Below are 14,473 nucleotides of genomic sequence, written 5' to 3' on the forward strand. Positions count from 1 at the left end.
ATCCCGGCAGCCCTGCTTCCCATCCAGCTCCCTGTTTGTGGCCTGGGAAAGCAGTAGAGGATGGCCCAAAGCCTTGGGACCCTGCACCTGTGTGGGAGGCCCGGATGAAGCTCCAGGCTCCTGGCTAGCTCCGGCTGGTAGTGGCCACTTGGGGAGTGAATCAGTGGACAGAAGATCTTCCTCTCTCTCCTCCTCTCTGTATATTTTTCAATTAATAAATAAATAAATCTTTAAAAAAATACCCCAACAACAAAAATACAGACAAAGTGAAAGGATGAAAGATGCTAAAATAAAGCAAAAAGGAGCAGGAATAGCCATGCTAGTATCAGAGCAAGTAGACTTGAACACAGAAACTATTCAAAGTGACCAGGAAGGACATTATGTAATAAGGAATCAACTCAACAAGAAGGTGTGGCTATTGTTACTGTATATGTACCCAATGCCAGAACACCAGCCTATTTTTTTTAAAAATGCTAATAGATCTAAAGGGAGATAGCCTCCAATTGAATAATAATAGGAGATGCAAATACCCTGCTTTCATCAATAAACAGATCAATCAGACAACATGTCAACAAAGAAAAGCCCAAGACAGAAGGGCTTTATTGCTGAATTTTACCATACTTTTTAAGAACTAGCTCTACTTCTTCTGGGGCCCAGCACTGTAGATTTTGATTAGTTGAAAATGAAAATGCCTTTGTATGGGACACAGAACTCTGCCTTTATAAAACGATAGTCTTCTTGCTCTTTCAGGCATTATTTATGGCCATTTTCATGTTTTGTTTGGCAAGACACAGAGCTCATTGTATCACCGAGTGTAAAAGATACAAGGCAGAACTGGCAATACTATCTTGCTTATTGTTCCGCTTCCATTGTCCACCAGCATAAATCATTTTCTTCATTAACTCCCAACACCAGAGGGCAGCAGCCTTGGCACTAATTAGCAGTAAGGCAGACAGCAATTCATTAATGAAAACTACTCCTTCAGTAGTAGCTGCATCACTTTACTAATCAATCTTTTATGAGGTGGATGTGAGGGGATATTTTTTTAAAACCAGGATTGACTGTAAATAAGGTAAAAATTATGAAATAAGTTATCCATGCTAGTTTTCCAAAAGGACAGAGAAAAAGCAAGCTAGTTTATATTATCCACAGAAAGACACGAAAATCTGAGTTCATGGAACATAATAATACTTATATTCTTTTGTTAATTCACAGGTAAAATCTGGAAGAATCGGATCATGATAAATTCCTTTGTATTAGACTCTCCACTTCCCGATTTTTTTTTTTTAATGAGAGGACAAGGGGAGATAGGGAAAATAACTCTACATCAAAGATAAAAGAAAACTTGTAAACACTGAACAAAAATATTTCATGAAACAAAAAATAGGGCAAAGAAGGCCCCAAATCACAAGCGTAAGTTGCCAGTCTATTTTGAAAACTGTCAGGTAGGAAATGAAAGGCTTTGAAACATGAACCCGGGGCAGTGGTTGTCACTGACTCTTACACTCTGTAACCATGGTGCCTGGTTCAAGTTCTGCTTTGTTCCTAATCCCAGCTTCCTGCTAATGCAAACACTGGGAAGCACCAGTTGAAAGTAGCTGGGTTTTCTTTCCATTCACAAGGAAGACATGGATTGAGTTTCAGGTGCCTGGCTTTGGCCTGGCTCAGCCCTGGCCACTGTGGGCATCTGGAGAGCGCAGCAGTAGGCGGCAGTGCATTCCGTCCATCTGTCTCTCCCCATTTGCCTCTCAATACAGAACTGTCTTCAAAATGATAAATTTAGGGGAAGGGAAGCACAATAAACAAAAACTTGACATGTGTTAATAACATTTACTCCTTGTTCTGTAATCAAAATGAAATCTTGTCTACATGAGAATGAACTATGAGGACATTCTGCTAAAAGAATCAAACCAGTCACAGCAAGACAAACACTGCATAATTCCACCAGCATGAGGTGGTCAAACACAGAAAGCAGAAATGATGCTTGCCAGCACCTGGATGGGGGAGGAAATCAAGAGTTGCTTAATGTACTTGGAGCTTCAGTTTAGCAAGGTGGAAGGTTCTGGAGAGCTTAAAAACACCTGTAATCTCTACACTTCACAATATTAGGGGCTTTTTACCATAAGTTAAAACAATTCAATCTTGTGGTTTAGTTTCGGGTAAATCCTCAAAACTGACAATCAAGTAAGTACTAGGTTAAGATCATCTAAATATTGTACACTACAAACACCAGTAGAGAGAAAATAAAATGTTCTTTTCCTTGAGCATACTTTGCTTCACCTGAAGATGAGTCAAACTGATTTCTTTCCCCTAAGCTCCTATCAGTGAATGGCTCAAAATCATGCCCATCTTAGTTTGCTTCATTTTTGGCCAATTTATTCAGTTTCTTTTTTTTTTTAAAGATTTATTTATTTTTATCGCAAAGTCAGATATACAGAGCAGAGACAGAGAGAAAGATCTTCCATCCGATGATTCACTCCCCAAGTGACTGCAATTGCCAGAGCTGAGCCAATCTGAAGCCAGGAGCTCTTCCGGGTCTCCCATGCATGTGCAGGGTCCCAAGGCTTTCAGCCGTCCTCGACAGGCCACAAACAGGGAGCTGGATGGGAAGTGGGGCCGCCGGGATTAGAACCAGCGCCCATATGGGATGCTGGCACATTCAAGGTGAGGACTTTAGCCGCTAGGCCACGGCGCCGGGCCCAACTTATTCAGTTTCTACCTTCCTTCCATTCCTCCCTGGCCTTTTTCTTCCCCTTCCTATCTTATTTATTCAACTGCATTGCTTCTTGCTTCTCTTTCACAAGAAAAAAAATTTTGATACAATTTAGTTGGCAGTGGGCTCTCCCCTCCCCAAATTCCCTCCCCTCCCTCTGTTCTCCTCTCTAAAATCATGTGTGTCCATCGTGAAAGAAAATGTTTTTTTATGCTGTTATCAGAAATAACATAGCATCATCACTCACAACTTCGAGCTTGTTAGTACTTGTAACATAGATCTTGAATTCTATCTCAAAAAAAAAGTTAAGATCTATTTTATTTATTTGAAAAGCAGAGTGACAGAGAGAGAGAGACAAACACATGTTTGTCTGCTGGTTCACGCCCCAACATGTTGCCATACTGATGGGCCATACTGATGCCATCTTCCTCTGCTTTCCCAGGTACATTAACTGGGAGCTGGATTCGAAACAGAGAAGCCTCAACTCAAACTGGCACTGCAATATGGGATGCCAGCATAACAAGTGATACCTCAACACTGGCCCTTCAAGACTTACTTCCTTGAGCCCAACATGCAGCTAATGCACTGTTATCAATAATGTCTTTCTACTGGATTACTGGCATAGTTATTTCCTTTCAACTTCCCTCATATTTCCTAATTTCTTTTGCTACTTTCTGAACCTCTTTTTAAAAATGCTTTCAACTGCATTTGGCAGAGGCAAGTCATATTCACTTTTCTTTTTTTCTTTTTAATTTCCTAGAGCACATTATTGCTTTCTGTTTGTAGCATTTGTTTTATCTATGTATCTTTATTTAATTAATGGAATAACTGTCTAAATTTAGTATAAACTTTTTAAGCTCTTTTGTTCCACGTTTATCTTTTTTTCTGATTCTACTGCTTTACTCTTCATGCAGCCTGTGTTCTTTGTGGAACTGGATCCTTAGTTACTGCTTCCACATATTTTTTTCTGGGAAGCTCATCAGAATTTTCTTTTTTTATTTATGAAAATAGAAGAAAAAGTCAAACATTCAGATATATATGTACTGAATTTCTTGGTCGCAGGGAAAATACTGTTGCCAAGGAAACCAAAGCAACTGTTGGACAGCAAAACCAGCTCTCAAAAAAAAAAAAAAAATCTATGGCAATTTATTCTGTAGAATAATACAGCCTATTCCAGCTTCACAAGACAACAAAATGCTTTTAGTGAGGTCAGCGAAACTTGGTTTATGGTGTTACAAAAGTTGATTAACCATTTAGTTTATAGGTCTTCTACTGGAATGAGAAGAGATTAAAGTCAGATAACCTAGGGTCTAGTCTCAGTTCTACTATTTAAAACCTGTATGTCACTGAGTAAGTTCTTTTCCTTTTCTGAGCTTAAGTTTCCTTATCTACAGTGTTGCTATAAATATAAGACTTAGACCACTTTACAAAGGTTGAAACAACACACAAGAAAACTGAAATGATAAGTACTAACAGTTTATAAAATTAAAAAATTATATATACTCTGTAGGGTTCACCGATTAAATATCAAATTAAGTGAAATATTATAAAAATGTGAACAAAAAGCATTATGTAAACTAGTATAAAAATTAAATTCAGACAGATAGTAGGGTCAAGGCCTGGTCCAGACTCTATGACTGGGCAATTTCTACAACGTGAAATTGGACTACACAGGCTACATGGGTATACTTTCCAGTTATACAATAAAAACTTAAAATGGAATTCATTCATCATCTTTTCTTGTTTAAAAAGTGGGCTACATTTTGCTTGAAAAGACTACTGTTAGGGGCCAGTGTTACAGTGCAGTTCATTAAGCTGCCACTTACAAAGTCTGCATCCTATGTTAGAGTATCAGTGCAAATTCTGGCTGCTGGACTTCTAATCTAGCTTCTTGCTAACGTGCCTGGGAAAGGAGCAGATGGTCCAAGTACTTGGGCCTCTGCCACCCACAAGGAGACCTGGAGGACTTCTTGGCTCCTGGCCTCAGCCTGGCGCAGCCTTGACTACTGTTGCCATTTGAGGAATGAACCAGCAGATGGAAGATCTTTCCCTCTGCCTCAAATATACAGATGTTTGAAAATATTTGGTTTAAATTGGAGTTTCTTGTTTTCTCCTCCCATTACCAGGCTTTTCATTTTACACGCTACCCTTTACTTTGTTCTCTGTTACTTACTATTTCTTCAAATGCCATGACCAATGCTTGCCTCTGCATTGTTGTCCTCTCAGAGAAACTTCAACACTGTTGCTGCTCCAGCATCTGGGCAGCTCTGCCCCTCGTTCAAGCCCTGCTCTTTCCTTACCCATCCACCTAAACTTGGTCAGTGATTAACACCTTGCTTTAAAAAAGGTAAAATATAGTGGATCAGAAACAGGGCATAATTCTCATGTTAAAGAGAATTTTGATATAACACATAAACACACTGAAAGAAAGAATTAGGAAGGAAGTTAGCGCCTTCGTCAGCCCTAGTGCACACAAGCAGGGAGAGCTGTGGCACTCTCTGTACCCTGCCTGGAGGAGGAACGCCTGTATCCATGGACATGTTGGGTCCCCGTGGCAGAACTCGTCAATTTTCCAACAGAAAGCTACCCTGGAAAGAAATCACAAGGGATATCCCAGGATGACCCAATATGCCAGTTCTCCGTTGTGTTGCCTTCTTTTCAACACTTACAAGGTTACTACAGACATACTGTCTTTGTTAAGATTTATTTAATTGAACAGCAGAGTTACAGGATAGGAGACACAGTTGAGAGAAAATCTTCCAATTGATCTCAGAACAATTTATTACTTGCTATCATCTCCAAAACTACTAACTTTACCTTTGCTAGGTTGGCATACTTCTGGTTTCTTATGTAATTCCTCACTACATTTTTAAAAAGGTTTATTTTTGTTGGAAAGGCAGATTTACAAAGAAAGAAGGAGAGACAGAGATAGTCCATCCGCTGATTCACTCCCCAGATGGCAGAAACAGCCGGAGCTGGGCTGGTCCAAAGCTAAGAGCCAGGAGCATCTTCTGGGTCTCCCATGCGAGTGTAGGGGCCCAAGGACTTGGGCCATCCTCTGCTTCTTTGCCAGGACATAAGCAGGAAGCTAAATCAGAAATGGAGCAGCTGGGACACAAACCAGCCACCCATATGGAATGCCAACACTAACAGACAGATGATTAGTGTGCTACTCCACCACGTCAGCATTGTGAAATCAATTTACAACATGTTACATGCTTTATCCAAGTAAGAATCAGCAGGATGTGAAAGATTCCTTTTTCACTAAACAGGCATTAATCAGATGTTTAAAATTAGTCCCTCAGGGCAGACATTCTTATACTAGAGTGGGCAAAGCCGCAGTCTGCAATGCTGGCATCCCATACGGGTGCTTGATCAAGTTTGGGGTGTTCCATTAGCTTCTTGCTAACACCCCTGGCAAAGCAGTGAAAGCTGGCACAAATGCTTAGGCCCCACACCCATGTGGTACATCAGAAGACTCTCTGGGCTCCTCCTGGCTTTGGCATGGCACAATCTTGACCATTGCAGCCATTTGTGGAGTGAACCAGGAGATGGAATATCTGTCTCTCTTTCTCTTTCAAAAAAAAAAAATAAAACTTTTTAAAAAACAAAACCCCTCAGAGTCTGTTACAAGAGATCATGGCTTTTCAACATGATTTCTGCCCTCTAAATTTTAGTATCAATTTGTGAAGGGAGATGAAACTTTGTTTCCCAATTAAATTTATCTTCTCCCACCTAGAGAAGAACCAACAAAGATAGAAAGCATGTATTATTTTATTAATATTGCTTAGATTCCTCTTCTTTTTCTGTTTTTGTCTGATTTTTTTAAAAGAAGTATTTATTTTTATTGCAAAGTCAGATATACAGAGAGGAGGGGAGACGGAGAAGATCTTCTGTCCGATGGTTCACTCCCCAAGCGGCTGCAATGGCTAGAGCTGAGCCAATCTGAAGCCAGGAACCTGGAGCCTCTTCCAGGTCTCCCACGTGGGTGCAGGGTCCCAAAGCCTTGGGCCATCCTCAACTGCTTTCCCAGGCCACAAGCAAGGAGCTGGATGGGAAGTGGGGCTGCTGGGATTAGCACCAGCACCCATATGGGATCCTGGCGCGTTCAAGGTGAGGACTTTAACCACTACGCTATCGCGCTAGGCCCCAGAGTTATTTGTTTTTATTTGAAAGGCACAGGTACAGAAAGACAGAAGGAGAGAGTGAGAGAGATCTTCCACCTGCTAGTTCACTTCCCACATGACCTCAACAATTGAACTGAGCTGGTCTGAAGCCAAGGGCTAGAATCCTCTTCCAGGTCTCCCACCAGGCCCAAAAATTTGGGCCCATCCTCCACTACTTTCCCTGGCAGAGAGGTGGATTGGAGGTAGAGCCGCTGGGACTCAAACCAGCGCTCATTTGGGATGCTGGTGTTACAGGTGGAGGCTTAGCCTGGTATATCATGGTGTCTGCCCCAAGATTTCTCTTCTAAATGCACATACTATTTGCTTTCTATATTATACTTGAGTTTTAATTTTTTCTTCTATGTTCTTTACCATCTTTATTGCTTCTTTCTTTCTGCCACAGGTTTTTAGCTAGTCTCTAATATTTGGAGGGCACTTTAAATATAAATCAAAAAACTTTTCTATTTCAGTGAAAGCTTTCATTCTTTTTATTTGTCCCCTCTCTTCTCAAAACATCTTCCTTGCCATCCCCTCCCACAGGTTGTTCCTATTTTAAATTCCTATGAGAACTAACTTTCTATAAACTGTTTAATTGCCATGAAAACTATTCTAGTGCTATTATATATATATATGATGTACAATGTGCACTTTAAAGAAGATATTTCATCCGAACCTTGGCAGAGCATGATTAACAAATATTCACTTAGGGATGGTCATGTGCTACAGTGGTTGAGAGCGAGCATAGGACATCCTCATCCCATGAGTGGAGTACCTGCATCCAAGTCCCTTTTCTAATTCCAGCTTTCTGCTAACGCACACTCAGGAAGGCAGCAGGTGATGGCTCAGCACTTGGGTCCCTGACACCCACCAGGGAGACCAGGACTGAGTCTGACTTTAGTCTGACCCAGCCTCAGCTACTGTAGGCATTTGGGTAGTAAACCAAAGGATGGAGGATTTCTGTCTCTCTGCCTTTTCAAATATAACAAAAATGAATATTCATTCATTCAACCAACACTTGAAAAAAGATTCAACTGGGAGACTTGCTAGAAAAAGTTCAGTCAAAACCAAGACCTAAGAAGAAAAGGATTCACGCCACTCCTAGTGGGAGCCACAGACCAGCAAACAGCATCACTACCACCTGGACACTCAGGCCCCAACTGAGAGCACCTGAATCAGAACCTGCACCTTAAGCACCTCAGAGGATCTGCAAGCACTTGATGGTTTAAGCAGCAGCAGCTTGTAGGCCCTGTATGATAAGCTATTGGCTAAATACTTGCCTTGCACTGTACCAGGATCCCATATCTGTGCTGGTGTGTGTCCCAGCTGCTCCACCTCCCATCCAGCTCCCTGCGTGTGGCCTGGAAAAGCAGTGTGGAGACAGCCCAGAGCCTTGGGACCTGCCACCCGTGTTGGAGATCCAGAAAAAGAAACTCCTGGCTGTGAATTAGCTCATATGCGACCATTGCAGCCACCTGGGGAGTGAACCAGCAGAAGCTCCTTCCCTTCATCTCTCCTTCTCTCTGGAAATCCTGCCTTTCCAATTAAAAAGAAAAAAAGACAAGAAAAGACACAAGCTTGGATTCCAGAGGAAGAATGACAATATCCAAGATGAGCATGACCAAATAACATGAGGCACCCCCAGGCTTGTAGAGGAGGAGAACCCTGTACAGCTCCTGCAGCACCCAGAACATTACTCAGTGCTCAGCGTTGCTGGCTGAATCAATGAACCACTAAGCAAAATGAAAACTTTCCCAGAAAGCTAATCCTTTGGGAAATTCCTTTGTACATTTCAATACTACCACTGGACCTTCTTCACTCAGTATTGCTAACACTATTTCAAATGCGCCATCTTCTTTTGCTTTACCAAACACATTTTAGGCGTCTGACCCAGGAGAAACTGGAATGATCTTTCATCTGTGGCAGCCACTTTCACAAGCAAAAGAGAGCTGTATTTCAATCCTGGCTTTCCTGAACCCAGCCCACATGCTTGTCCAGGGCTTCATCACCACAACAACTTGGAAGAGGTGGGAGGACACAGGAGGAAATGGAGAAGGCAGAAAGGGAAGCAGGCTCACAGGAAACCTGGAAAACACGACTCTGTCTTTGTATGGCTTCTCTTCCAGAAAAGAACTGCCAGGAAGGAAGCGAAAGACGCAGCAAGAGAACCTGGCCTTGCTCAAGAGCAGAAGATGCTATCAGCCAAGACCAGGGAGTGGTAAAGGATCTCAGACTACCTAGCGACAGCAGGTGGAAACACACATCAAACTCGAGCCACAGCGGGTAGCGGTTAGAAACGTCCAACCCCCGGTACCAGAAACCACTTACAGGTTTGCACAGAAAAGTCGAGGCATACTGGGGAAAGGAAATAGTTCCAGGAAGGGCATAACTTGCGATGGTAAAAAAAAAAATACTTTTTTTTTTTTTGAGGGAGATAATAGTGCACTTGGAGGGGGTGAACGGGGAGGGAGGTTGCAACTGAGTGCCCTGCGAGAAAGGAAGCTACAGCGGTTCCTGCCCAGCCCTGAAGCCAGAGAGAGGGAGGCGGCCCAGGCAGAGATGGGTGGACACGCCCGGTTCCGGGGTCCCCAGTCGGGAGGCCCCGTCCCGAACCATCTCCAAAACCCGCGGAGCACAGGCAGGCACTCGGAAAGGGCGGACTGTACAGGGGGGACCACGCGGGAAAGCGGGGGCGGGAGGCGGATGCTGCAGGAACAGGTACCCACCTTATCCCAACGGAGCCACTGCCCGATGGCCGTGTCTAGCTGCGGGTCCCCAGTGTTGTAGGGAGCGTGGAGCAGGTTGGAGTTCAGGTCCCCCTCGGCGTTTTCAGCCATGGCAACGAGGCTGCGGGCCTGAGGGGTCGACGAAGTCACCACTTGGGAGTTGGGGGGTGGCGCCTGGGTGCCGCTCACCAGGGTCCGGCTGCCCCCTCCTCACTGAAGGGCATCGGAGACCGACTGCAGGGTGTGGGCGCCCGCTCCTAGCGCAGCTTTCGGGAACCGGGAGGGATACGGCAGCCGGTCTCCTCAGTCGACCGGGTCCGGGTCTCCGGGCGACCTGACTGAGGCGGTCGCGCGGCGGGAGAACAACAACAGTCCCAGATGTCTGGGTACCGGCTGCCTCTGCCGCCGCCTAGGCCCCGCCCCCGGCCCGGTGGACGCCGCCCCTTCCCGCCCCTGCCGGTGTAAGCTATCTGAGGGGACGAAGCGCTGGCCCGAGAGCGCGCTCCCGGCACCGCCGCTGGGCTGGGGAAGCGGGGGGTGCACGGCTCTTTATTTATTTATTTACTCTTCTCCAAGCGGCTGGTATTCGTTACCATCCCTCCCAACTCGCAGGCGTCTCCTTGCCTCAATCGGCCTCCACGGCCACCACCACGAGCCGCCTCAGCCATACCCTGTACATGGCTCCCTGAGGCGCGCACACGCGCAGGCCCCAGCTTCGCCTCCGGGCACACGCCTGGCGCGCCGAGGTGGGGGCGGAGCCTAGATCGCGGGCTGCCCGCGCACTGCACCAAGGGAGTTGTAGTTCTTTCCTTTTCCATAAGCTCTGCAGAGAGAGTCTCCAGCACTACGACTCCCAGCAGCCCCGCACAATTCCTTTCCTGGCAGAAAAAAAAAAGCACTACCTAGAGGCAGTTCCTTGCAGACCCGCCCTGTTCTTGTGAGCGTGCTGTGTGGCCCTGGCATCCAATTAAATTGAAAAAGGAATACAACTGGAGTCCATGCAGTGACTTATGGTTTACAAGTCACTCATTCTATGGCTTCAGTCATTCTGTGGGGAAGATGGAAATCATTCCTTCCAATTTTACACTCACGGAGGGAAATGGACTTTTTTTTTTTTCTGAGAGGCTGGGTTCTTAAGTGATGGAACTAGCGTTCTAACCTCTTCAGTTCTCCTCTGGTAATTGTCTTTCCTCTGCTGCTGCAGTTGGCGAGGGACTAGTGAGAACAACATGACTAAAAGATTCTTTCACTGAAATATGAGTAAAAATGCGTGTCGTTAAGATAAAAAAATGCAGTCAGACTACAAAGAAATTGGTTCTCCCGGTGGAAATAATCTTCCATTTCTTACCCTCTTCTCTCCCAAGGGATGCTCACCTTTCAAGTTCCTAAGGAGGTCTGGAAAATGCTGAGAAGGACTTACCTGTCAGCTACCCAGCTGTTCTTAGTTTGGGAAGAAGTTACAGCCGCTATGATTTTGACCAATGACCTTGTAAGTCTTCGCCTAGCTGGTCTTGTAAGGATTCTTGCAAAGAAGGCATAACAATATTTACAGAAGTTTAATAAATGTCTTTTGGGTGCTTTGAAGGTCACAAGTAAAAAACAAATTCAAAGTATCATTGTTTTTCCCTTCTAGTGTCATTAATCATAGTGAAATCTAAACTACCGAGATATAAAAGGGCTATGGTGCAAATACCTGAAAAATAATGAGCCATAGTTGGGAGTTGCAGTTTTTGCTAAGTAAATGTTTCATTTATGAAGTCAATAGGTTCCCTGAATCACAAAACATGGGGAACAGCATGTGTGTTGGAGAAAATTCTATCTCCCAGCGTCATCACTGTTATTGTCAATAAGAAGTGTTAATTAAATATTTACTGCATGCTAAGCATTATTCTAGAAGTTGAAGTTACAAGAATATAGTTGTTCATTTCAGGAAATAAAAGTCTGGAAAACAGATATATGCAAGGAAAAATAGCCTGTGATAAATACCAAATGTTTGCCTCCAACAAATGTTAATGACTTTAAGTCTGAGATAGTTAATAAAAAGTAACATTCCAGAAGAAACTGCAATAGGATTTGAAGAGGAACAAGCTGAAACAAAAAGGGTATTCTAAACTCATGCAGACTGGTGTTTCAGAAATACCATTAGGACTCTTTAAATGTATAATCGAGGGCTTGGTGCGGTAGCAGTGGCTAAAATGCTTGCCTTACACACACCAGGATCCCATATGGGCTTTGATTCGTGTCCCAGCCACACCGCTTCACATCTAACTCCCTGCTTTTGGCCTGGAGAAGTAGTTGAGGACGGCTCAAGACCTTGAGACTCTGTACCCATGTGGGAGATCCTGAGGAAGCTCCTGGCTCCTGGCTTTGGATCAACTCAGCTCCATTGTGGCCACTTGGGGAGTGAGGGAAGATCTTCCTCTTTGTAGATCTCTGTATATCTGACTATTCAATGAAAATAAATAAATAAATCTTTTTCAAAGAGTAAAACATGAGTATATATTGCTGTTATCTGTAAGATGTATAGTCTTACATTGCTAATTTGACAGGATATATTCTGAGAAATGCATTGTTGTCTGATGTTACAGATTGGATAACAGTTTGAACACCTGTCCCCAAAGGTCCTTGTGTTGGAAGCTGATGTTGATCATTAATATTCATGAGTCAAGGATGAACTTTGGATCTAACTGTGGCATCTAGAAGGTAAGGTCAAAAGGAAGCCTTTAGGGCATTGAGGACTTGATCTTGAAAGGTCATTCACGCCAGGCAGTTGCTATTCACACTGTTTGGCCCTGCTGTTTCCCACTGCTACTTGGGTCACCATGTGTTTGTCCTTCCACCATCTTCCAGTCTCATCCAAATTTCTAAACCAATTGGAACTGCCTTATCTTAGACTGCACACCTCCAAACTACAAACCTAAATCAACCTTCTGTCTTCCTCAAAAGCTCTTTTCAGATAATGCAGTTAGAACAATGAGAAGCTGACTGACAGTTATTACATAAACATCTTTAAAATATACTTCCATAAGCTAAGATAGCTCTGTCATGAGGCACTATAATATTTCTAAAAGTTATAAAAGACAAGTCTCAGATCTTTATGAAATATTCACTTCTTTATTATTGGAAATTTAGTTAAAATACTCAAAGCTGGTATTCTATGAGAAAGTAGGAAGAAATTAAATTTTATCAGCATCAGAGAACTTTTTTCTCCATCTGAGGTTTATGGAATATGTTTTGGAAAACAGGCAATCTGTTCATCAGGGTTTCTGTTCACATCTGCATTGTTCAGATACTCAGAGGTCATGGACACTGGAAGTCTGACAACTTTTTCTTACTTAAAATATACATTCACAAGCCATTGCCAGCAAACTAAGTTGAGTCTATGAATCCCAAGCCTTTATCCAGATTTGTACATGCTCAGCTCCTCCAAAATGTTGCTCCTTCTTTTCAAGCCTCCCCAAGCAGAGATCAGGGCGTCTCTCTTTCAACACCTCCCTTGTTTACAGCTGAATAATACTCCGGTGTGTGGGTACTGCATTCCAATGTAGGCTCCATGCTGCGATTTTTTTTAATTTCCATTATATTTTCCATTTCTAGAACTCTCTTAAATTCTTTTGAAACTTTGGCTTAGCACTATTCCTGATTTTATTTTCTCTGCTAATATCTTCCAGTATATCTTTAAAAACAAATTTAGGGCCCAGTGTGGTAGCCTAGCAGCTGAAGTTCTCACCTTGCATGCACCAGGATCCCGTATGGACACTGGTTCGTATCCTGGTGGTCCCACTTCCCATCCAGCTCCCTGCTTATGGCCTGAGAAAGCAGTAAAAGATGAACCAAAGCCTTGGGAGCCTGCACCCATGTGGGAGACCCAGGAGAGCTCCTGGATCCTGGCTTCACATAGGCTCAGCTCAGGCCATTGCAGCCACTTGGGGAGTGAAGCAACAGACAAAAGATCTTCCTGTCTCTCCTCCTCTCTGTATATCTGCCTTTCCAATAAAAATAAAATAAATCTTTAAAAAAAAATTATGGCCAGTGGGGCTGGCATTTCAGACTAATCTTCCACTTGAGTTGCTGACATCCCATAGAGCCTCTAGTTTGTGTCCCAGCTGCCCCACTTCGAATCCAGCTCCCTATTATGGCTTGGGAAAGCAGTGGAGAAATGGCTCAGTTACTTGGATCCCTGTATCCACATGGGAGACCTGGAGGAAGCTCTAGGCTTCTGGCTTTGGATCAGCTCAGCTCCAGCCATTGTGACCATTTAGGAAGTGGGTAGAAGATCTCTCTCTCTTTCTCTCTGCAAATCTGCCTTTCAAATGAAAATAAATAAATTATAAAAATGTATAAACATAGCTCAATAACTGAATTTTTGTGTTTTTTTTTAAACTTACTATTTTGGCCTGATCTTGCTCATAGTTAGCTTTTCTGTGAGCGTTGTATGCATGTATTTGGATATTGTATTTGAGAAGTCATCTGTGGGAATAAATTTAGACTTGCAATGAAAGATCTTTTCCCTGGAGAGGATTTTTTGAATGCCTGGGAGTTCAGCTACTTTAAGGATTGAAATCCTCTGGTGCTCTGGTTACCCTAAATGAGTTGTGATTTCATATAAGATTTTTTTTTCCTATCTAGCTTATCCTCCCTCTGAATGTGCAGCACTTTGGGGGTGCCAACATGCTGTGAGAAGTCTCCTGTTAGACTCCACCTTGTGTAGACCTCAGGCTTGGTTTTCTGTCTCTCTTACCCATGAGTTTTAAAAATTAAGGTTCAGAAGTTTCAAGATTAGCAAATGCTCTCAAGTCAAAAATTGTTTTTGCAGTTACCTCCCTGAAGTAATACTTTCCCTTCATGTTTCCCGATAATTTCTAGCTTGT

The 14,473-nt window shown here is 43.3% G+C and overlaps 1 protein-coding gene across 1 annotated transcript in view; it reads right to left on the bottom strand.

The window, feature by feature from the left end:
• The window catches only part of PGM2L1 (phosphoglucomutase 2 like 1), a 50,056-nt gene extending 39,762 nt beyond the window's left edge, over positions 1–10,294 (bottom strand). Inside the window, exon 1 of the mRNA XM_004589895.4 lies at positions 9,603–10,294. Coding sequence (XP_004589952.1) covers positions 9,603–9,713 — 111 coding nt within the window. The 5' untranslated portion in view covers positions 9,714–10,294. The remainder of the gene's footprint in view (positions 1–9,602) is intronic.
• Between the last annotated feature and the right edge of the window lie 4,179 nt (positions 10,295–14,473).

The sequence above is a fragment of the Ochotona princeps genome, chromosome 4 (assembly GCF_030435755.1).
Source record: "Ochotona princeps isolate mOchPri1 chromosome 4, mOchPri1.hap1, whole genome shotgun sequence".
NCBI classification, from domain to species: domain Eukaryota; kingdom Metazoa; phylum Chordata; class Mammalia; order Lagomorpha; family Ochotonidae; genus Ochotona; species Ochotona princeps.